This window comes from Opisthocomus hoazin, chromosome 6 (assembly GCF_030867145.1).
Source record: "Opisthocomus hoazin isolate bOpiHoa1 chromosome 6, bOpiHoa1.hap1, whole genome shotgun sequence".
In the NCBI taxonomy this organism is placed as follows: Eukaryota; Metazoa; Chordata; class Aves; order Opisthocomiformes; family Opisthocomidae; genus Opisthocomus; species Opisthocomus hoazin.
Genome location: NC_134419.1, coordinates 78,035,181 through 78,060,389, shown reverse-complemented (window position 1 = coordinate 78,060,389; position 25,209 = coordinate 78,035,181). Strand labels below are relative to the sequence as shown.

At 47.0% G+C, this 25,209-nt stretch overlaps 1 protein-coding gene across 4 annotated transcripts in view; it reads right to left on the bottom strand.

Annotated features, from left to right (window-relative positions):
* Window positions 1-17,631, bottom strand: part of PTPRE (protein tyrosine phosphatase receptor type E) — a 106,868-nt gene extending 89,237 nt beyond the window's left edge. The window contains exon 1 of one of the 4 annotated variants that reach the window (XM_075423924.1): window positions 17,551-17,631. Coding sequence is in view for 1 of the 4 variants with exons in the window: in XM_075423923.1 (XP_075280038.1) it covers window positions 4,032-4,051 (20 nt within the window). In the remaining 3 variants the exon portion in view is untranslated. Of the gene's footprint in view, window positions 1-4,031; window positions 4,087-16,909; window positions 16,945-17,206; window positions 17,245-17,550 lie in introns of those variants that run through there. The other 3 variants (XM_075423926.1, XM_075423927.1, XM_075423923.1) reach the window with 3 other exon arrangements.
* Between the last annotated feature and the right edge of the window lie 7,578 nt (window positions 17,632-25,209).

The following is a 25,209-nucleotide window of genomic DNA, read 5'->3' as shown; positions in this document are numbered from 1 at the left end:
TGTCCCAGTCTGTTCCACTCCTTGAACTGTGGAGAATTATGCCCAGTTGTTGGCACAGACTCTGTTTTTCCACTAAGACACCCTATGTGGCTTGGTTGCCTTCAAGAGGCTGAAATAACAAAGCCTTTCTTTCAGATGAACCTTTCCCTCCAATACTGGTGGTCAGATAGGCCTACACGGACGAATCCAACTATAAACACTGCAGGGCTAGAAATCAACTTAGAAAGCCTTTGTACTCATGTGCTCTTCTCTCCCATTCGCTCCGAGGTTGAAGCTACAGGAGGGACAGAGATGGTGATGGGACCTGGCAGGCAGGTCCGCAAAGCAAGAGCCATGACATGAATTACCCAAGAGACTGATGGGCCACACCAAGAACAAGTGTCTGCACTCCAGGTGCATGGCAGAAAAATCAACATCCAGTCCCTTGGGTCATGCATATTCCTTTGTAACACAGAATCACAGAATGGTTTGGGTTTGAGGACCTTGAAAGGCCATCCAGCCCCACCCCCCTGCCATGAGCAGGGACATCTTCAATCGGATCAGGTTGCTCAGAGCCCCGTCCAACCTGGGCTTGAATGTTCCCAGGGACAGGGCATCGACCACCTCTCTACATCTTACATCTCCCTTTGGAGTGTCAAGGGCCCCTTCTGCAACCACAGCTCCCAGGGAGATCCGTTTCAGAGGGGCAGCAACCGAAAGGATCTAGTTTTAAACACTTCTGACTATTCTCAACTTTCAACCTAAAATTCAGGGCCCTCAGGAAGCTGAGCCCTCAGAGCTATGACCAGTTTAGCAGCTCCTCACTAGATAAACCACAGCTGGTGGGGAAAACCGAGAGAAGAACCACACCCCAGCCCAGAGCCTTCAGAAATTAAATGATAGCACGAATGCTGGAAGATGAGGTCTATTACCAAGTTATCATAAGCTCCTCTAGTTATCACAATTTTTTAATCTTTTTGAGACAGTACGCAGAATGTTTGAGTCACCTTTACTGATGGCAGCAAATACATCTGTGCATTTAAGGAAGGATTTCTCTCTCTTCATTCCTCCTGCGTTTACTGTAAGGAGAAGCACCTTTCTGTAGCTCCTCTTCTCCAAAACCTGCATTTGCCAATGAGATTTCTTCAGCCATGTGCAAATTCTGTAACGATCCTGAAAAAAAAACTTTTGACTGCAACTCTTACCTCTGCTTTTGATGGTAATTTCCTATGTGACAACTACCCTCATCCCTCTAACAGACATGCGCTACAGAAATGTCTTTTTGTTACCAGGAATGATCGCTTTACGCCTCAGATCAAGATCTAATCAGGCTCCTGCACGAACCATCCCCCCCAGGTCGGCATCGGAGGCACTCTCCAAAATCACACAGCCTAAGCCTCGAAAGCAAACAGCACGCGAACGCCACTGCATTAGCCCAGATATCTATCCCTGTCCGTGTCTTCATCCCGTGCAACAATATACTTGGTATTTTCACAATACCATGCATTATTTCACAATATCATTAAACTTTTTATTTCAAGGGTAGCAGAAGCACTGCTGAAACGCGGTTTGCATAGACCAAGCTGGCTCCCGGCTCATCGTTGTGGGCTACTGGCAACTGAGGTTAACTCAACAAGACTATCCAATAAATGTGTTGCATTTGTTATGCAGAAACATTGTAAAAGGGAAATGAAAACCAGCAGAATCTTTCTTCTCGAAATGCTAACAGTAAACATGTTATTGAAGACATAAATGGCGAGAAGGTATCCCCCGAGAGAACAACTGAAATAAAGTGTAACCGCGCGCACACAGCCCACCCACACACAGCAACAACTGCTCAGCACTGCCAGCAAGAAAGTCGTTCCTTCTCTTTTAAAAATAACCCCAGAAAATGCCCTGAATCTGCTAAATTAAACCCAGACAGCATCAAACTGGACTGTTGTGTTGAAGTACCGCTCGAGTGCTTTCCTTCGGGCTGGAAAGAGGCATCCCTGCCCGCTCCGGGGCGTTCAGCTAACATGAAACAACATTATAAAATAAAGTTTTAACACATCTAAGGAATATACATCTCCTAGTATTATTATTCAAGGGTGGAAGGAAAAGTAGTTTGGATTCAGATCTCTGGACCACCAGGCCATGACATAATTTTAGTCCCCTCCTGGATACAATACTACAAAGGCGCCTCGTTCATTCACAGCATCACAGAATCACAGAATGGCAGGGGTTGACAGGGACCTCTGTGGGTCACCCAGCCCAACCCCCTGCCCAAGCAGGGTCACCCAGAGCAGGCTGCACAGCACCACGTCCAGGCGGGGCTGGAATATCTCCAGAGAAGGAGACTCCACAGCCTCCCTGGGCAGCCTGGGCCAGGGCTCCGTCACCCTCAGAGGGAAGTAGTTCTTCCTCAAACTCAGATGCAAGTGGAAGATCTGCAACGGTTTTTGAGAGACTCGATCCTACCTGGCCAAAAGCTCACGGACTGGCACTCCAGACCATCTCAAACAACATCTATCATCTAATCCCATAACTCAATGTTCCCGCTTGCAATGCTATTTACTTGCATAATTTGTTCTCTTTTTTTACTTTCTGCTTTACCTTCCAGCAGGACACTGACATTACATTAGCTGGTTTGATTTGTGTTCAGAATTAATTTCTGCTGAACTCTTCCAATACAGTGATGCACCACCAGCAGATCAGCTGTTCCGACATCAAGAAAATAACCTGCAACCTATGTTTAAAAAAAAACAAAACCCAAAAACCACACATGGAGGAAGCAGAGATATTTCCAAAATAAGGAAAGCTAGCTGTCCGCTTGGAATTTTCTTACATGGCTCAGGATATCAGGTCAGAAATATTAAAGTCTATTTCAAAATAAAATGCAGCAGCAGAGTCCCAGAGGCTCAATAACAATATCCTTTCTCCATTGTCCTGACTTTGTTTGCTTGGAAACAAAGCACGCAAATGAATCTAGCGTTCCAGAAACTTTGTAAACAGGCAATGCCTCGTTTGCCCATTCTTCCTACAGAAAGAAATGACAGCATAAATGTATTCACTACCTGCTTGCATGCCTTGGGAAACAATAAAATAAAATGAACAGCTGCCAAATAATCCAGAAGCAACAAGGGCTACAGGATTCAGTACAGAGAAATGTCCTATTTCAGGGCCCAGAAACACCAGGGAATTGCTGCCACAAACATCATCGTTGCTCAATTATTTAACTTTGGTCATAATTAAAATCAACTGAAAAAAAAAAAAAACCCTCAAACAAAAAAAAACCACAATAGTACTGCTGTCCCAACAATCCCGGAATTCATTTTACTACAAGAACTACCAATTGCCACTACTTACTATCCTGGTACAGCTTGAATTTGATTATGTATTTACCATGACCTAGGCATCAAGCTATTTTAAGGACACACTATTTCACAAATTCATATTACCAAACAGCGTGTGTTGCAATTAAACGAGGGTTTCAGTATTTAAAGACTCTGAGCAAAGAGCAGGCATGTGATGCAACTGTTTATATGTTTCCAGGGAGACCTAAAATGCTAGAAAACAATGAAGACCCAAAAAGCTAGAAAACACCTGTTGGTTTTAAGAGGTTCCTATGGGAGTTCTTAACCACGGAGTTAGAAATCACACAAATGCCTCTGCGGTTTCCGAGTTTTGTTTCTTCTTGGCCCTGCAAATTAACAGAACCTGTTTGATACTTTTGAAAATTTCTTAGCTACCGCTTGACTGCTGCAAATCCCTAAGTGGCAAATCCTGACAGGCCACCAACTCCCAGCAAATGCAGCAGAACTTCCGACGCTTGCACGCTGTACCATATCTATCTATTGATTTCAGACGCTGAAAGAGTTCCCTTTTCCTTCTCACCAAGATCACAACAACATTTGGAAGGTGCATTTATATTCCATAGATACAATTCACCAATACACATGTAATCAACACAGCATTAAAGAAAACAGACCAGTACTACGAGGAATCTTTAGAAAAAGCATTACCCCCTTCCGACCTAATAAGATTAAAAAAAAACAAAACAAATAACTCACATAAGATAAAACACAGCCATAAGCCCCAGACACTGAAGAGTTGGTAGCACCTGCCTTCGGCCCGGGGAAGGGGAGACTTCCCTACGCTCCCGCCTTGCCGTTGACAGGATGAAACAAATCGGTGCTGAACGCGGTCATTTTTCCCCTCGAGCTTTGTTGCTCCTGTCCCAGAGGAAAATTCTAGTTTCTGTGCAGAGATAAAGCTTGCTGTCAGCCCCTTGAAGGGGACGCCGTGAATAGCCGCAGTGTTGGGCGCCGTACGACGGGCGCGCTCCAGAGCCAGCCGCGCTGCCCAGCACAATGGCTGTTTGTGGTTCCTCACGGCAGGGCTGAGCAGCAGCCCACCAGACATCTACAGATGCGCTTGCGCTGCCTCCGCTGAAAAATACTCCAAAGGAATACAATATTTAATTAAAAATTTCAGCCTTTTCCTTTCGTTCTTGCATTTTGAAGCAATTTTCAGTAATACCATCAAAGCCACGCAGTGTCTCGAAATGAACAGCAATGGGGAAATGTGCTTATCTAAGCCAAAGCTACAGCACAGCCAGATTCAGTTCATTAAAAAAACAGGGTAGATCTTGCCACAAAAATAATTTTTATGGCAGAGTCTCTAATGTGCATAAGGATACATTTGCAAGGTGTGCTTTGGATTCAGGTTCTCCTTATTCAAAGCAGGAACAGGAAAGCCCATCACCCTTAACTCCTGCCCTACGCCTGGTTATACCGAGCAGACGACGGCCAGCAGAGCCAGGAACTTGCGAGCCCACTTCCACATTCGCAACCGTGCCCGTTCCGTGGGTTTTTCATAACCTCACCCACCTGCCACTCACCCAGGCATCACCACAGCCCTCTCTTCAGTTCACATTATCTGTTCTTTTCACCTTGTCTTTCCCCACACCACTCTTCCCTGCCACAAGACACCTCCACCCCTGGCAACTAAATGTCAACAGGCTGAAGTTTCACTTCAAGTCTTAAAAACACACCTCGTTTTATTCTCATTCAAACTGGCCATGAGCCTTCCTTACCAGTATTTTATCAGGTTATCATTGTTATTTGTATACAAGACATAATGCATCAAAAATATTTTAGTCTATTGGTCTTGTTCTGTTGGCTTTGGTAAGTTTCTTTCAGCTGCTAAGAATCAATCTCTGTACCTGCATGGACACAAATAGGTACATAAAATGTACCTCACCCAACACTGCAACTCCACCAGTTAATCGCCCCACGCTCCCTTCCCTCATGACAGCGAGGGACAAGGTAGGACAGGTGTCTGCAGACAAGAAGGGCCCTCAGCACAGGGCAGAAGCCCACAGCTTGGCTGAATGATCCCTGCAGAAGATTCTTTGTAGCGACTAAAGACAGAGCTTAAGTCAACCAGCCTGCTAGGTTAGGGGTACAGTGCTGGGGAGCGCATAAACCCAAGTTTATAAACTGGGAAATACAAGTTTTCAAGTTTCCAGTAATATTAAAATAGCAATGTATCTAGGTTCCTAGAGGCTTTAATTCTGTGACGTTCACAAACAGTTTGCCTCCAAAAACACAGCAATACCCTAATCTTGGATAAAACACAGTGTTACACAGGGCACTGGAGGCTGGTGAGTGTATTAACAGCAGCACACCTCACTGACAGATACAACAGCTTGAGAATTTACCCCGCCATCAAGTCTCCATCCTGACCACGGCAGAAGTGTTAAAATACAGCCCGCGTGAATACCCATTTCTCACACACATCAGCGCAGCGTTCTCTGCGTGCAGACACCCAAGGAGCGTCCCGTGGCAGTCCCAGAAGGCAGGGGCACAGCCCCCCTCCGCCCCAGCAGCCACCGGACCTGCTCCCCAACACAGAACACCCCCGGTTCCCACCGGCACGCTGCGTGCCAGGACCAGTTCTCCGAGGGGCTGCAGAGCGGATTTCATTCTCCTTGTTATGAGAATAACCCGACTACTGGGAGGCAGACGGAATATTCTAGCTCTGACTCCGCACTGCGATTCAGCGCCCATTCTGCGCTGAACTTCAGTCTGTCCATCTACCTAAAACGGGAGCATATCAACCTGAGCACTAATGCATCATCAAAGAGGCGTATCATTCTCTGCAGGACAAGCTTTTAGTTTGTTTTTTGGGGGATTTTTAGTGTTTTTAAAAGTAAAACACAATACAAACTTTTTCCATAAATGTACTTTTATAAAAGGAATGCTTTCAAAGTGATCCTACCACCAGTTTTACTAACGGATAAGCTACTAACACACCCCACCGGTCTGCCCGTCCCACTGACCTTGGATCACCAGCCTCTACTTCTCAGTTGTAACACCACATACCTACAGAGAGCAGTAAATGCGGAAACGCTGTTTTCTGCAACACAGTCCAGACACTCAAAAACCACTTGAACCGCATCAGGCCCTCGCTCTGTGTTTGCTACAAAGCCGACGTTGCTGTTACCAGTCACACCACGTTACCACGGGGCTGAGCACCACAGGCGAAAGCCCCGGGATGGGGACGAGAACGCAGTTCTTCCCTTCCAGGCCGAGCACACGTATTTTGGGGAAGTCACCGTTACGTGTCCAAGCCACCGACGCCTTCAGAAATGTATTTTGCAAGCAACTGAGTAAAAATCAAACCTAGTAGATCCAATCAGTGCTCAGGAGATTAATTACTTGCAGGGAACAAGGGTTGAGAGCCGTGAGACGGAGCACTGGCAGGGCTCCCGCGGGCCAGCCCCACACCAACACCGCGAAAAGCATGACTTTGTGTTGAGCAACTGGTTAAATGAATAAGCAGGAACCCGCCAACCTTTCAACATGTCTTTGTGGAGTAACATCATCATTTAAGATGTTAAAAGTGCTGCTGGCTAGATATGGGGCTGTGTAACAGCACAGGACTACAGCTCCATGCTCAGCTGTAAGAGACCAGGAGAGTCTGGAGGTTTTGAAGATGATGACCATGTTTAGCAGAAAACATTAAACTTACAGAGTTTAAAATAAATACATATAAATTCGGGTAGAAAGTCAGAAATAAAAGCTTGTAACACACCTCTGAAAACTGGTACACAGCTGTGAAGGCATTTTCTAGCTGAAAAGCTGACAGAACCTGGCTTTCCCCTGCGCTGGGCCCCTGACAGCTGGGCACGCTCCTGCGAGCCCCGGCCGGCGGGACAGTTCCTTCCTTTCCCACGCTCCAGAGCCGGTTCCGATCACAGCTCCCAGCGATGGCAGCGTCCCGCGGGGCAGCAGCCACGGCCCAGCTTTCGCTGCGAGGTGCCCTGAGGACACAAGCTCAGGGATGCTCTGTCACCAGAGCACGCTGTACCGGTTTCAAGGGGCTGAAGGGTTTCTCTCCGGAGGGGTCAGATCTCGGCAGACCAGAGCCAGGCTGGACAGGACCAGTGGATTCTCATTCATCCATCCTCCAAGAACTCCAAGATGAGCTTTGTCTCCAAAAAATACAGAGTCGCTTGAGGGTCCTACCTTGCCACGAGGGCTAAGGTAAATAAATGCATCGTCTCAAAAACCAAAACATTTTTATTTTGCTAATCTGTCACTGAAAGAGCAAGCACTGCGTGCCTTTCATCTCATTTTGCAAGCAAGATAATTTCTCCTTTAAAAAAGTAAAAATCACAGCCCTCCCCCAGAGGGAATTTTCTAACATAATCTTTTTTCCTCCTTTCAGCATTTCATAATCAATCACCTGTGAGTCCAATTTCAAGAAAAGTACATAGAGCAAAACTGTCCTTAAAGAACACCTTCAACACCAAAGCACCCTGCACAGCATTAATTAGCTAAAACACCGGCGCTGTAGGGATTACAGGGGCAGGCTGGAGATCAACCAGTCGCGATTCCCCGGCTCCATGCTCCCATCCCTCTGACAGCCCCTGTGTTTCAGTTCTCTTTTACACAATCCCCGAAGAGGAACAGAAGCTACCTCCACTTCCCACACAGGCTGACAGCTACAAACATAGCTGCTGCAGTCAAGTCTCAGTCAGCACGTGTAATGCCCCAAAGAAGTTGTTCTATTCTCAGGGAACAGTACAGTGCAAGCTGCTCCCTGCTTTGCCAGCAGTATTTCACTCCGGTTCTCTCTCCTTCTAAGATACAGAAGATGCTACGGAGGTTCGGGCACTGCAGGATCTTTCTCTTGCCTTTTTTTTGAGCAAAACCAACACCAGGGATTACATTACAGCTGCTAAAACTGAAGTGAAAGAGCTGAGTAGATGAGGGAGGACTGAGCATCAAAAAAAAAAAAAATCTAAAAGATATCATGCACAATTAATCTGCTACAATTTATTATGTTTAAACATAAATTCTATTTAAATTTAACACTACTGAAAGAAAAAGTATGCAGACCTGCTGCCAGGACAGCGGCAGAACTGAGCCTGAAGATGTTAACTGCACACACAGAGCTAGGTTAGACAAAATACACAACCTCTTTGGAAGGCATTAAGCTTTCATTTCAAAGAATAAATTGCTAACCAAGGGCCTCTGGAAATGGAAACCACTGTTTACAGAGCAGGCTTTGAGTGTTCAGTGATTTTTCAAGGAAATTATTCAAGTTTCTTCCTCTGCAGATCGTGGTGAATGAGGTCAAATTTGAAGGGCCAAATTTGAAGTTTGATGTAGTACAGCAATTCTCAAGCTTTTTCAGCACAAATTTCAACTCAGCCAAGTCACACGTACACAGAACTTCTAAATAGCTTCTGCAGTTTGCTGCTAAAAGATATCAAAATAAAGAAAAGGTGAAGAAGCTGGCTGCCAAGAGCTCTCCTGCACATCATTCTGGGTCCCAGGTGAAGCCACGGTATGCTCAGGTGCACCACAGAGGGATCTCAGTGGAATCACAGCAAGTCTTCTTAAAAAAATAAAAATATCACACATTGTGATAGCACCAATTATCTCAACATCACATCTTCCTAGGTTTGTCTCTAGTAGTTTAAGTAATGCAAATAGGTCATTATTTAAATATAGTTCCCTGTTTGCATCTTTTCCTGTCCTCCCCGCGTTCCCAGAAATATTTAAGTCACTGAAATTTCCTCTCCCCCCAGTTCTGCCGGGAACTGGAGAGGTGCTGGAGGTGGGAGGTTAGCCTGTAAAAAACAGATTAGAATGAAGTGTTGTATCTGTGGCCTTGAAACGTGCCCTCAGCTGAGTTTTTAATTTGGCTTTTTAAGATTGATCAGCACACGTGTAATTTAAAAGCAATTTGAAGCAGCAAGCTAGGTAGTTTGACTGGAAATTAATGAGCTTTTGACAACTGCAAACAAAATGATAATGTGAATCCATTTAAACTCATCCCTATATTTAACAGGAAAGGCATATATCATTTTAACTTGGTTACACAAAGGCTTTTCTTCTGCAGCATGAAAGCTATTTCACTACAATCTCGCTCCCAGTAGCAATTTGCAAACTTTGCCCAATTGTACCAGATCAGCAGAAAGATAGGCAGCAGATAAATTAATATTGTCAAGTAATTAAACATTTTAAGTGACATTGTGCAATATGATTGAATAGGTTCGTGAAATCTAAATCTAAATCAAAAAAACCTCGGAAAGTACCCGAGACATCTAAACCCGCAGAACACAGGATACAAACAGTGTTCATTGCCTGTTTAAATCAATAGCCTACGGCTCACGAAAAAGCACAGCACTGTAGCTCAAGCAATATACAGCATATTACAGCAGAAATCAAGGCTAGGAATGCAAAGAAAACAAATGATCAAAGGACAGAGAGCAAAGACGACAAGATTAAAGGGCAAAAGACAATAAAAATAGAATTTACTAAAAGAAATAGTAAGCAAGATGAAGGAAGGATTAATCGATAAAGTTGTATCGGATGAAGATTGGTTTTGTTTATTCTTTAATTTGCACAACTAGTTTGCAAGTCATTTGAGAAGCAGTTACAGATGACGAAACTGGCAGGTTCAGCAATAAAATCTGTTACGAGAAAAACAAATTTTAAGTATGCTTGGAGATGTTCCCTGTCTTACAGCAATGAAAGCCTAAAAATCCCTAGCATAGCCTAGCATACTAGGAGTGAGAGCAGATAGAGCACTAGTCAGGCAAGTGAGACAAGAAAGTACCCTTATAATTTAAGGTAAATTCTCTGCAGAGTTTACACACGGATATGTTTACAAATTTCCACATTTTACCAAACTAAATTAAAAGACAGAAACATTGGTCAAAAAGTGAGCTTCCCCTCTAGGAAACAAATTAAAATGCATCCCATGTACTCGTGAAAACTGCTCTGAAGCTACAGAATTACAGTGCTTGGTGAGGAAATATTGACAGGTCCTTTATCAAATATACTGACAACTATAGGGTCTTCGACCACAAATTCTCATCGTTGGCTTAAAGTCATGATTACGCGGGCTTTCTCTCATTCACCAAGGATTTATCTGTTGTTTCTGATAAAAATTTTCATTAAAAGAACCAAGGGAGGTAACAAATTACGGGAGCGAACACCAAGATAAAAGAGGACAGAGCATGAACCTCATGGAGCGTGGTCCCAGCCCCGGGAACACGTAGACAGGACCCCAGCAGAGCATGGGGCACCATGACCTCTGGCTTGAAGGACCAGGGGCCAGGGGAGTATTAGCCCTATACAACCAACCACACTATTCCGTCCTCCTTGCAATCTACATTAAACATCACCTTCCTGTGGACGCGATGGCAAAGCATCACGCTCCCATAGTTCACCTCCTTCCGGTTACGCTGGCTGATAATCAAAATTACTCTGCTAGCCTTCAGCCCATCCCTTGCGAGGAGCACCATCACGAACTACAGCAGTGCTCCATTTTATCTGAGCTTTCTTTAAATGTTATTGCGGATGAGAGAGACACTGATTTTACTGAAGAGGAAAAAAACTCAAGAACCACAATAATTAAAGAAAAACCCAACCATCAGGAAACCTGAAACTCCTTGGTCTCAAGAGAGTAAGTTCTTGTCAGGAAAGTGTAGTTGCATATTTCATTCTGAAGTATCTTATAATGCCTCCAGAGCAACAAAACATAGAAGAAGGAGACCTCTTAGTCCACCTAAGTCCCTTACTTTGGCAGAGAAGTTAATCCTCCAGCTTTTCTAATTATTTTGTCCCAATCTTTTTTAAGTGACATGAGTAATACACTTCACTTCCTTCCAATGTAAATCATCTGCTACTTGCTTTGTCTTAAAAATTCAGAGTGCTATTGACCCAAAGACTTTCAGAGGCTGCATTCTTCCTGGTGATTCTGGATGTTGCTGCATCCTCGTTTGTGTGCGTTATCTCCAGAGAGCAGCAGTGCGACTGGTACGGCTTCCTCCAGCTGCTGGGGCACGGCACAGCTGCCTCTTCCCAACAGCAATAACCAAAACCTGTCACTTCCATCACCCAGGTATCATTTTTAATTTGTATCTCGTCGCACCTCTACCTGATTTACAGTTTTGTTTTCTGGTTTTACCTGCTCAGATCTCTCATTCTTAGCAAAAATTATTACTTTACGCTAGAAAAAGAAAATCTCTGATAACCTCAGTTTTCAGGACTGAGCACTTTTTCCTTTTTACAGCGGCGATAAAAAAGGATAGAAAAACCCACAGCTGAGTTGTGCCACATTTTCCAGCAACAACAGGCTGTCACTGCAAGCAACAAACTACCCCAACAAATCTCCTTCTAGTTTTATTCCTTCCTTTATGCCTTTGAACACAGATACATCACTTCTGCATGGGCAAGCACTAGATCTCTGCGACCAGCTCTTTTTACTTTGCCGCTTCCCCAACCAGGAGTCCGAGAAAAAGGGGCATTTTTAGGGCATGGCTGTTCGACAGCAGACGGACTCGGTGAGCAGTGGCTGGGGCTGCGCGGAAGCAGCTCCCCTGTGCCCGACAGCCACAGCACCGGGCAGGACAAGGGCTCCAGTCTGCAGATGCAGGGCCAGCACCGACTGCTAGCGAGGCCACTCGGCCCCTCGCTCACTGGCAGGACCAGGAGCATATAAAAAAGCAGCCTTTAGTGCTGCACTTGTTCAGGGAGCTGTTTCACTGGAGTATTTTCACTGCTGCGTGCTCAGATTTTACCACCTAGGTAAGCAGCAATGAAAATACAGTCCAAGAGTATCACCCTCTCCCATCAGCAAGAAAAGTCTCCCATCAATTCTTCCACTTCCCAAAGGCGTCCTCTGCAGACAACACACAGGATTCTGGCAGGCAAAAGAGTATCATCGATGGAATTACTACACCTGCAGTAAACCGGCTGAACTAAAAAGCACAACACTCTGCACATGCCTTAAAAATAGACTGCATGTTGCGAAAAACTCAAAAATAAGTACTGTACAAATACCTCAACAAATTGCTGCTGCTGACTTTCTCCTAATCTCCCTGTTATCAGTATCTCATTTCAGTTCTAGCTTACACAAGTTTTCTGATCTATTGTACATATATATTTAAAAGATACCTATATTTCAGCAGAAAGTTTGGAATAAACACAGGTGCTTTTTTTTTTTTAATATTAACCCTTACACCATTTGGGATTATACAATACATATTGTTATCAGACAGGACAAAGAATACACCTGCACAAAACCTTGTGCAGAAGGGCACAGGCAATGAGAAGAAAAAAAACAGATAAGACTACAGTTAAAAAGGATGCAGAAAGCCTGCGCAGAGCAGCCTGTGCCTACAGCCACTTTTCATTCAGCTTGAATTCTGCTGCATCACATTGCGAATCAGTTCGAGCAGTACCTGAAGCATTCCCTAAGACAGCTCTCAACCCATAAAACCAGCATCACACACAGGGTACCCATAAACCATTCTCCACAAAGAATAGGTAATTCAGGACTCTTTAATAATGTATCCATTCAATTTACAATACTTCCGATTATGTAGCACCAAATTATATTTTAGATTACTGAGGGATTCTGCTTTCATTAATATTGTATCAAGAAATTAATAATGAAATGCCTATCAAGAAACAAAGCCCTGCTCATGGCAGGCATCACGACGGCAGCCCCGGGGTTCGGCTCCTCCGCTGCCGCTTCCCGGGCCATGAGGATGCAGCGCTGGAAAGCTGCAGCGTCCCGGCACGCGCTGGATGCGGAGCGAGTGACCAAGTTTAAGTCTGCACACATTGTTCACCGGGAACACCACGTTGTGCCACTCTTACTACACTGTTTATACATTAATCAAAAAAAACCCCAAGTATTTCTTTGACATGCAGCGTACGGCTGACATTGCAGGATCGGGCAAACTGCATGGTTATCTCTAAACTCAAGCACGATGATTACGGTAACAGGCCTTCCATCTTTCACAAGCAGCAATTTCTTACGCCTCTCCTCATCTGCTCCGAACACACCACTCTGGCTAATCCTGACAAAACCCCTAAGAGCCCTTTACACCTTTCAGCAAGCTCAAACACAGAGCTGTTTACTCAGCAATCTCTTCTCCTTGCCCCCGACTGCTGGGTTTTACGAGATCCCAGCTTGCCCCCACACCAGCCCCGCGCAAAGCTCAGCCACTAGCACCCAGCCGGTCCCTGCGTACCAACCCCCCAGTGCCCATGGAAGAGCAGCTTCTGGCAAGAACATCTGTTATCTCACCAGATGGTTTTGCTGAGAAATTTTCAGGGTACTGCCAGGTAGAGAGTCGTTCACCTTCATGTTTCTATGTAAAGGCAAGATTTTTCCACTAATCGTAGAATCACAGAATCATTAAGGCTGGAAAAGACTTCATCAAGTCCATCACCCCAGCAACACCACGCCTGCTAAACCATGTTCCGAAGTGCCACATCCACACGTTTTTTGAATGCCCCCAGGGATGGGGACTCCACCGCTTCCCTGGGCAGCCTCTTCCAACGCTTGACCACTCAGTAAAGAAATTTTTCCTAATATCCAATCTGAACCACCCCTGAAAGAACCTGAGGGGCCATTTCCTCTTGTCCTATCACTAGTTAGCTGGGAGACCAACACCTGCCTTACTACAACCCCCTTTCAGGTAGTTGTAGAGAGCATCTTCATTCATTGGCGATGGCCTTCAAGCCCTCCGACACGACCTTCAGACACAGGATCTCCAGCTGGTGTCAAGCCCTGTCACAAACCTACGCTGAAGAGTATTTTGTAAATACAGAGACTGAAACTTAGTATCACATTTACAAAATAACAATAACGTTCAAAGGTGGCACAAACACAGTCCTCAGGGTCTTCAAATAACTGAACCATCTCTCCCGCAGAACCTCCCACTCCTCTGACGAGGGGGGTGGACTGCGCTCACATCAGCAAGGCAAACGTTCAGCATTCCTTTTTATCTTTCTGGTTTTCATCCTGCACAGCGTTCTACACTTGCCTTGGCTCCTTTTTTGTTCCTCACTACAGTGCAACTGACCTGCTACGAAATCTCGGTGAACACGTTGACAGGACATCATCAAACATGAAGAAGAATATAAGCACTTTACTGATAACATCTGTAGCTGGCTTCTCAGAAAACACCAACGATAGCTGTGACAAGGCAGCACTGCACCACAGACTTCCTTCAGCTCTTTGTCACTTCGCAGTTTGTCAACCTATGTCCACTCATTTTTCTTCATATAACCTCTTAAATGAAAAAGGCCACCACGTACACCAGTCGCAGTACTCCGACAAGGCGCTCTGAAACTAGTTCGGTCAGTAACACAGCTCTGCAGCTTCGGTCCATCAACCAACAGCTCCAAAAAACCAACGTAGGGCACAACTTGCCTTACAGAAGAATCAAAAAGCCCACAACGGGCGCAGTGCGAGGCAGGCTTCCCGCAACCAACGAACTTCTTTAATGAGCGCAGGCTTTGCTGTCATGAAGCACACACCATCCTGTGAGACGGACGCCAAGGAAATACAAACTTCCACATCCCCGTAAGCCACCGCTGTCACCCTCCCGTTGGGAACGTGCAGGAGGCCACAACGCAAGGGCCACAGCTCTGCCCGTCCTCTGCCTCAGCTTCACGAGGTCCCATGGGGCAGAGGAACGTCTTGCACAGACCTCGACCCTGCAGAGCCCCCAGACCGTCGCCTCCCAGCCTCCCACAATCTCAGCCCCCACAGTGCATTTCTGACATCAGCCGGGCCGTATAATCCGAGAATGCAACGGGGGGTCAGGGAAGAAAAATCAGAAAAGATTCAAGGCAGCTGTTCTGGCAGAGACTGGCGCTTAACTCACATAGATGAAAAAACCCAACTGAGCTAGATGACAGACAGATAAACATAAACACATTAAGTGGAAAAGGGGAAAGAAAGCAAGATATAAAAGCGAACTAGGACCCAAATGTGCCAAAAATATCATCTTTGCACCTGCACTTCACAGGCTGGGGATAAATTACTGTAATCCAAACAGCAGCGTCACACTGATTCGAGGTATATAAAGATGTCTGGGTTTATTAAAGGTGTCGGGAGCACAGGAAGCTTTTAAACCAGGCATTCAGTTTTTACCTTTTACTTGGAAGAACACGTTAAACGCGTTTAAGGAACACGGAGTGTGTTAGTCGAAGCACAGCAAGCACGGACGGTTGGTGTAACGCAGCTCCTCCGCAATCCTTTCATTTGCGAGCAAAGGCAGAGCAAATTAAAGGAACGAAACACCACACCCACACCATTTTGTTTCTCGCGTTATTTTCTTTCCCTTCTTCTCCCACATTTCCAAAACAACCGATTCTGTCCCTTGAGAAAACAAACGTTTTTAGCTTAACTCCCTTCCCCTGCCCTAACGCGGAGCCCCCGTACGTGATGTTGGCACCCACACCAGCACGGCCCCGCGCCGTTCAGAGACCTCAACCCCAGCTGGTCCCACCTCCACCCGCAGCCCCCTCCTTGAGGTCTCGGGGCACGAGTGCCACCAGCCCCAACCCAGAGCAGCGGCAGGCTGCCCCGCAAGCCCCTTCGTGCCATCTACAGCAATTAGAGACCGTTACCCCATCAGGGACTCCTCTCCTCAAGGCCCAGTTTCCACCTGTGGCGAGACCCAGACGGGGCCGGTGCCACCCGACCACCTGCATCTTCCCACACCAAGACTCACACGGTTTCATCCGCTACCCAGTAAAGCCAACTGGGAACTTCAGGTGTCTCCCGGAGACATTTTTATATCCACTTAAAAAATTCTTCTAACATTCAGCTGGAAACTGAATGTCATTTAATTTCCACTGAAAGTTACTTTTTTTCTTTTTTTTTTTTTTTACAAGCCCCAAAGCACAACATGCACATGAGCCAAGACTGCCATGCACATCATAAATATTTTTCAATTCTCAGCCTCTTTATTTCTACTTTCCAAGTTTTCTCACAGAGCTTATAACATCTTAGGAAAAAAAAAAAGCTCAATAAGCAATGTAGTTTATTTTAACTCAGCAGTCGCTACCCCATACAGATCAGACGCAGGCGGTGGTTTAAACGCTACGCTGCTGAAGGCACAGCAAATCACCTCACGCTATGGAAATACGCCACAAGGAGAGGGACCTCGCAGAAAAATCTTTAAAAAATCTGAAAAAATTAAGAGACACCCTTTGCCAATTAAAAAACACTGTGCAGTCACAGCTGATATCCATTAACCCTCTCTACAATCCACGATTAAAGTGAAAAACAAAAATCCAATGATGGGAGACAGTTAAAAGTTGTCGTTATATTACTTTTGTGAGGTCAGTCATTATTTTTCCCAGTATTTTAAATGAAACCATAAGCTGGGGGGGGGGGGAGAACACAATACCTTTGGGTTTGGAAGTAATAAATTTGAATTTTTTCCACGAAAGCCTCATTTGCTTTCTCCCTCGCAGCCCGTATAAGCAAAATACAAAGTTCTCCACCAGCTGCAGGATCCGCACCGACCTCCCCAACACCCGCTGCTCTCCCTGCCCGCCCGGAGCCTCGCCATGCCCCACGCCTCTGCCGAAGGGATGAGGCCACTGCTCACCATGCCCCACGGCTCTGCCCGAGGGATGAGGCCAGCGATGAAGGGACGAAGGGACGTGGTAGCACGGGCAGCAGCCCCGATGGCGGCTCCTCCGGTGACCCCCTTCCTCCGGTCACCGCTCGGTGCCGAAGCGCCGGCCAACATCACCAGAACCCAACAAACACCACAAATGGAAGCGTACGTTTTTCTAAACGACGCTCGTCTTGCCCAAGGGAGAGGGGGAGAGCTTGTGCCCAGCCCTGAGACCCCCTCGGCCCCGGACACCCGGCCCCCTCGCACGCCGCCGGCCCCGCTCACCTCAGGAAGGGCGGGAGGGAAGCGGCGAGGGGAGACACACGGCTCCTCACGGCCCAAGCCCACCCGGGAGCCCCATCCCGGGAGACGGCGGTGACCCCCGAGGAAGGGCATCCCACGGAGGGAGGGAGGGACAGCCGTGTCCCCGGGAGAGGGAGCGCGGCGGGGCCGGCTCCGGGAGCCCCGCGGGAAGGGACGCGCCGAGGCCGGGCGCTTCCCGCCGCCCACCCGGCCGAGGGCACCGCCGCGCTCCCGGCAGCTGAGGAGCCCAGACCGCTCCGTCCCCGCCGCCCCCGCCCCGCTCCCTCCCGCCCTCCCTCCGGTTCCCCCCGCGGGGCTACGCTCACCTCTCGGCCCCAGGGCGGCTCCGCGGGCCCCTCGGCGCTGCCGGCCGCGGGGCCCAGGCGGTCTCCGGCCGAGGCGGCGGCGGCCAGGCAGGAAATTTCCCTCAGCCGCCGCCGCCGCCGCCACCTCCCCCCCCGCCCTCACCCCCCCCGCCGCCACGGCGCGGCGCCCCCTGGCGGACACCGCCCGCATCAGCGGCGCCAGGGGGACCCCCTGCTCCACCCGGGCTCCTCCTGAACCGTCCTTAACCCAGGGGGGACCCCGGCTTGGAGGGGGTCCGAGGGGCCCCGGCCAGGGTCGCAGAGCTTCCCGGGATCCTTCCCCCTTCACAGGATCACAGAGTCACAGCGTGGTTGGCAGGGACCTCTGTGGGTCACCCAGTCCAACCCCCTGCCCAAGCAGGGTCACCCAGAGCAGGCTGCAGAGGATCTTGTCCAGGCGGGTCTTGAATATCTCCAGAGAAGGAGACTCCACAGCCTCCCTGGGCAGCCTGGGCCAGGGCTCCGTCACCCTCAGAGGGAAGAAGTTCTTCCTCATCTTCAGCTGGAACTTCCTCTGCTTCAGTTTGTGCCCATTGCCCCTTGTCCTGTCTCTGGGCACCACTGGAAAGAGTCTGGCCCCGTCCTCCTGACCCCCACGCTGCAGATATTTATGGGCATTTCTAAGGTCCCCTTGCAGCCTTCTCTTCTTCAGGCTGAACAAGCCCACCTCCCTCAGCCTCTCCTCCTAGGAGAGATGCTCCAGTCCCCTCATCATCCTCGTAGCCCTCCGCTGGACTCTCTCCAGTAGCTCCTCATCTTTCTTGAAGTGGGGAGCCCAGCACTGGACGCAGTACTCCAGATGGGGCCTCACCAGGGCAGTGTAGAGGGGAAGGAGAACCTCCCTTGACCTGCTGGCCACACTCCTCTGAATGCACCCCAGGATCCCATTGGCTTTCTGGGCAATCAGGGCACACTGCTGGCTCATGGTCAACTTGTCACCCACCAGCACACCCAGGTCCCTCTTCGTCAATGGTCAACGTGCCGCTGCTCTGCTGACAGGTCTGAGGCCCTTCACGCCCACCTCTCCCTCCAGGAAAGCTCTGCGGTGGCTCAGCCTCCACAGGGCCGGCGAAACAAGACGGTGAAACCCAGAACAGAAACATTGGGCTGGAAAGTAGGGCAGGGAGGAGGGGATTCTTGATGGAGAGGTGAGAAGCGGGGAGTCTGAAGGCGCATCTTGCTTGCTTTTGTCTCCAGTCCCTGGGATCCCACCTCCCGCACACCGAGACGAGTCTCCCCGCCCGAGATGTCTCTCCTCAAGGAGGGCCTCGCGTAGATATTACTTTCAAAACCCCATATCTGGGCACACTGTATTTATTGTAAGTGTAGCAGAGGATGTCAGACAATTAGGGACTGGAGGAAAAGACCACCACAACAAGACATTAGAATATTTGTGAGTATTTCTGTCTTCTACAGCAAACTTGATCGTAGCCTAATGATGTCCCTTTGGCATCGTGTTGACTAGGAAACAGCAGTTCAGGAGAACGTTAAAATATTTCAGCAGACCTGGCGGTGCGAGGGGGCACGTACCAGGCAGGCGTTTGGGTTTAACGACCATGTTTGCAGATCAAATGACTGCAAGTCAGCGATTTTCTCACCAGGAACCGTTTGCAAGAATTTGGGTATTCGTTTAAATGACTGCTTCTATCCAAGCAACAAAATAAAGGGAATTATTATACATGTCGGATAAAATTACCACATGTTCTATTAGCGCAGAAATTAAAAGTACTATTATACCGTGGTTCCAAAATTAATTAGTCGTGAGACAGAAATGCAAAGCCGAAGCTGTGCATTAAAGAACCAAAGGAAATGCACATTATAGTCATTAATACATGATTAGGGGGAAAGAGATTGCCTGTAGATCAGGGGAATATCTAAATAAATTGTACGATTGCAAAATAAAGCTGTAAAATCGGCTTCATCCAACCTTTCTTGTTCCTTCATCCTGTACTCGAGTGCCAAGCATCGCTGTCGACGCAGCATGGTGGGAATTTGGCCTGGCTCATCCTCATGAGCGGTCCCAGCTCCACGTTCTTGCAGTCCCATTCCGGACACTCCTGAGCCCAGTTTTACGCCGTGACGTGTCTCGGGACACGCCGGTGAGCCGGAGCCAACAGGAGCGGGTAAGTCCATGGCTGGATGTATCTTCAGTTGCTGGCTAGAGAAAAACAACACAGTATGATGTTCTCTGACATTGTGTTTTCTCCAGAAAACCACATTAGCACTCCACAACGTCTAGGAGCTGGGGATCTGAAGAACGGGGCCTCTTTAAACCCATTTTCAGTTCTCTCCAGACAAGGTCTGAAGCGTATTTACGCTGTTGAGGAAGGGGAGAGGATGAGAAACGAAGATGCTATGGGGTTCAAGGCTATTTAGCTACATTAACAGAGCTTACTCGCTTCATCAGAAAACAAATTTAAGAAATTGGAAGCCTGAAGTGCTGTAGCAAAAATAATAATGGGTAGATGTTGGTGTGTTTGGCCCGACAGAGCTGCAACAGCGGCTTTTCTTTGTCCGTCTCACAGTCCACTGGTCATCTGTCTCTTCCCCTCTTCCCATCACACCTCAAATACGTTCTCAGAAATGTCAGCTCTTTGGCAGCCGTCTCACCCTTGCTCCCAGTTTGCTGGAGGAGCTGCAGGACCTCCGGCGGGTTCTGGCAGGACCCAGCACCTGCATCCCTTGTTTCGCACTGTGGGGGTAACGTTGTGCCGGTGGAAGAACGTCCCCGTGAGCAATTACAGCCACTTTGCTGCTCCCTGTGACAAAAAATTTCTTCTCTGCTGCAAGCTCAAGAAACAGATCAGAGGAAATAAATAATATTTGCACACCAAGCATCTATTTCAGGTATTCCAGCATGACAGTGAGCCTGATAGCACCGACCAAGATAAAATGATGTTTCCTTCCTTCAGCACCACGCCTGTAAAAGCAAAACCAATAATGCCCACGGGCCATCCGCCTCTTTACTGGTGTGCTGGAATACACATTGTAAACGGGCTGAGGAAGTCGGAGAATCAGAGGCAGCGGAGCAAAGGGCAGATGCAGACACGTGATTTCTGTAACAGCAAGTGTATCCCAGCCTAAAAACTACAGGAAAAACACTTTAAAGTACAGATAATTGGGCAAAAGCAGGAGAATATGTAACATCCCAGCGGTAGCTAATTTAATGACTTCAAAGGGGTATTTGTCTAAGATTTTTACGTTTGGACTCTAAAACTACGAGTATCTGGGAATATGTTTAAGTATTCAAGACTACATATCTTTATAATTGTTACAGAAATTGCAGTAAATGACAGCGTGCCCTGCCAGCTCTTCTCTCCATCTCCATCTCCAGGGTTTGTTCTCAACATCACAAACCTTGATGCAGCTTCAATGCCACATTTTATTAAATTGAAATGATTGCAAAGGCCGTATTTTCTGCTCCTTACAAGGCTAGAGGGCTTTTTTCCCCCCACTCTTCTACAAACTGTACTTGACCATTCAACTTGCACTACTCAGTCACGAATGACAGAAGCTATTTAATGCCTAAACACATTATTCTGAAGTTTTGCAAGTCGTCTTTTGGGATATGGAAAAAAGATGCCCCCGGATACCTTGGAGGCTTCAGTGGAGCTCAGCTGTTTTAACTGCGGTCGCTGACCTGCGGGGTCAAAGAAAAATGGAAAACATCGCTATGCCTTCAAAACCTTATTTTAAAAATCTCTTGTTTTACCAGAATGGCCCATGCTGTTCTGTTTAACTCCCCAAAACCTTTTACAACTTGGAAATGGAGAGAGACGGGACAAGGGAGAAGTCAGACGCTCCACCAAGGTACGGCTCTCCTTCACCTGCCTTGGCATGTGTTGCGCGAGAAGGTTTATGAGATGAACTTTCCAACAGAAAAATTAAATCCCTATCAAAGCTTAATGCTGGTTATTTCTTCATCTCAAAATCTTCAAGAAAAGGCAATTTCAAGGGCTGCTCCTGCAGCCTCCACACAAGGCAAGCGGTGGTCCTGCTTGGAAGGAGCGCTCACGGCAAGCGGAGGTGATGCCGAATGTGGCTTTTCCTCCTCTACCAAGCCCGGCCATTTTCGGCCATCATCTCTTCAGGTGTCTGAGCACAAAACACAGTTGTACTCTCTGGAGGAGCACAGGTTGTTCCTCAGGAGTTAACAGGCTGCCCAGGGCAGTGGTGGAGTCACCATCCCTGGAGGTGTTCAAAAAACGTGTAGATGTGGCACTTCAGGGCATGGGTTAGCAGGCATGGTGGTGTTGGGTGAACAGTTGGACCTGATGATCTTAGAGGTCTTTTCCAACCTTAATGATGCTGTGATTGTATAAGATACCAGAACAGACACTGGCGTGCTTACTCGGACGGTACAACTGAGGAACGCTCTTGCAGCAGGCAAGCGTTTTAATTAGGATTTTTCTCATTGCATTCTCATTGCTGCCAGCATGGTGGTTTGGGGATTTTCTGCCTTTTTCTTTTTCTTTCCAGGTAGAAATGAGCATCACTGTTCCTGCTGAGTGCTGGTGTGGAAGGCTGCTGCTCCGGGGTGGCTGGTGGCAACATGATATTCCGGCTGTCACCCCAATACTTACCAATACGCTCCAGCGTCCGAGCTCAGGAATCGATAACTGTCTGGTGATGGAGTTCTCAGCTGAGATTTAGTCACTTTCTGGGAAGAAATCCAAACAACATTTAAAATGGGTTTGAGTCTTTTTCAGTAGTGCTGTAAAAAAAGGTCAGAAGCAAGTGAAGAATGAAATCAGGAGATGGAATAGCACAAATCCACCGCACGAGGTATGGGTACACAAAAATTGTTGTGATCGCATCCCTCTCACTTTCCCAAACAGTTGTCGCAGTAATTTTGCAGTTCAGTTGAGCTTCAAATTTTTCATCTCCAGCTACAATAAAATTCATGATCCTTTATCTGATTTCCCTCACCCAGTCCAAAAGGCATAAACAAATCCCTTTTTCTGTCATCTCTCAGAATGCTGGCTGCAAAGCGACCAGAGAAAAAAATCAATCTCGTTTTTAGCATTCTATAGTACATTCGTAATAATTTGTTTCAATTCCACTTCATCCACCTCAGAAGAGGTTGAGGCAAGGTTGGGAATGCGTGGCCTGGTCCTGCAGTGCGCATGCGTCTGCCCTGCGTGGAGACTTATCGGCTCCTTTCGGGGCCAAGCGCAGCTCATGGATCTTGCCATCCCAGATGCTGAGCTCCTCTACAATTAGATGTGGAAAACAAAAAATAAAAGGATATGAAAGCTTTGTGTGATATACAAGGGTGTACCATAAAGGTGGTGTCCAAAGATAATCACAAACATCAGCACAACAGCCAGCCAACCACACTGCTAAATCGTCTTGCCACTTGTCAAGATGATTTTTAAAATGAAAGATTTAACTAAATATGGATGTTTTTAAACCACCAGTAACCGTCACTAAACATTGTGGTTGCAGCAGAACAGAAAATAATTTGCAGTGGCTTCACCTTGAATATCCCCGGCTGCTGCTGTGCGTGGCTGAGCACAAATACCTGCGAGCGAGCCCGTGAACCCTGCCTGCCGCAGCCTGGAGATCCCATCCCTCAGGAGATGATGGCATCCCTTGGGACAGTGCATCCCTCGGGACAGTGCATCCCTCGGGAGATGATAATGGCATCCCTCGGGACAGTGCATCCCTTGGGAGATGATAATGGCATCCCTCAGGACAGTGCATCCCTTGGGAGATGATGATGGCATCCCTCGGGACAGTGCATCCCTTGGGAGATGATGATGGCATCCCTTGGGAGATGACGGCATCCCTCAGGAGATGATGATGGCATCCCTTGGGAGATGATGATGGCATCCCTTGGGAGATGATGATGGCATCCCTCGGGACAGTGCATCCCTCGGGAGATGATAATGGCATCCCTTGGGACAGTGCATCCCTCGGGAGATGATAATGGCATCCCTCAGGACAGTGCATCCCTTGGGAGATGATGATGGCATCCCTCGGGACAGTGCATCCCTTGGGAGATGATGATGGCATCCCTTGGGAGATGACGGCATCCCTCGGGAGATGATGATGGCATCCCTTGGGAGATGATGATGGCATCCCTCGGGAGATGATGATGGCATCCCTCGGGATACTGCATCCCTTGGGAGATGAAGATGGCATCTGTCCGGAGCTGTGGGCAAAGCAACAAACTGCTGTGTGCTTCTTTTTTCACGCCCACAAATGTGTTTCTAACGTAGAAAAATAAATGTATAAGAAATGTTTGCAAATAAAAGCTTTCATTACATATTTTTAGGTATCTGGTTGCTTAAAGCAAACTAACTTGTACATAAACAGAAGCAAAACAGTCACATGCTTTACCTTGAAAAATACAGGGCGATTGGTAATTTTATGTAATGAAGGATTCCAAATCTCTCTGGTGTCCATCTGGTTCATAACCAATTACTCTGATTTTTCTGTTTGACCGTTGTGCAGGGCTCAGTCTGTACTAGTGGGGGCAGAGTTGGTAAGCTGCTGGGAGGAAATGTTTTCCCTGAGTCGGAGGAAACCCACCCCTTTTCTCTCAAGTGATGAGGTGTATCGTGTCAAACTACAATTTTCATTGCAAGTTATATGATGCTTTTTTAGGTAGCTGCAAGAAAAAAAGACATAAGGAATTGTACCATTGGCAGAGAACAGATTAAATTCAAGGTGACAGAGCAGAAAAAGGCAAATTATGGTCTCATTTACAGAGCAATTCTCCTGGGCACAGGAGAGTTTCAACGATTTGAGCCACAAAAATTTGAGCTGAGTCACTGAAAACTAAATATAATTCAATAAGGTTGCTTAGAAAGGAACTTCTGACTGTCCACTACAGCTCTTAGTCTCTGTTATTTAGCGTTTTTAAAGGTGTGGATGCTCATTTAAATTTGGTTCTCTCAAGTCTGCCGAAGGAGGACCACTGAGCAACAGCTGAAAATTTATTCCCTCGAAGTTACTACCAAGACAAATATCAATTCTTTAATATATCTATTTTTAAACGTATTTCATAGGGAAGAAGTGGCACAGCTAACAGCACAGTCTGATGGCAGCCTGGCAGATTTTTGCTTCGATTTATTAAAAAATATCCCTGGACTACAAATACTTCGACTACGCCCTTTGCATGCAACTAAATGGCGAATAGAGCTGTTGGATTAATAAACCTGTGGAGGTGAATCAGTCTAATAAAGTTTACCCGTATTGCTATGGTTAAAATTCAACTGACATGCTGGACAGAAAATGAGAGGCGGGTCTCTTGGTTCTTCTTTCTTTTGCAGGGCTGGAAATCTTCCCTTTGCTCTGCAGGGCTGAAATTGTATACTGACGCATTTCCGCTACGCTGCGTGTGTTAACTACACGCTTGAAGCGTATAAACTGTTTATGAATAAAATACACAAACTCTTCAAAGCAATGCCATCAAAAGTATCATCAAAGCCCCATATAATTTGGAAAAAAAATACACCAGGCCATATAATGTAAAAGACCAGGAATAAAATACATTGATTTCAAATGCGATTACTGCCTCGAGGTTTTGAATCGAGAAACCACAAGACTAGAACAACTACAGTACAATAACACTGCGTTACAGAACAGGTATTTTCTCCTCCCAAGAAATTC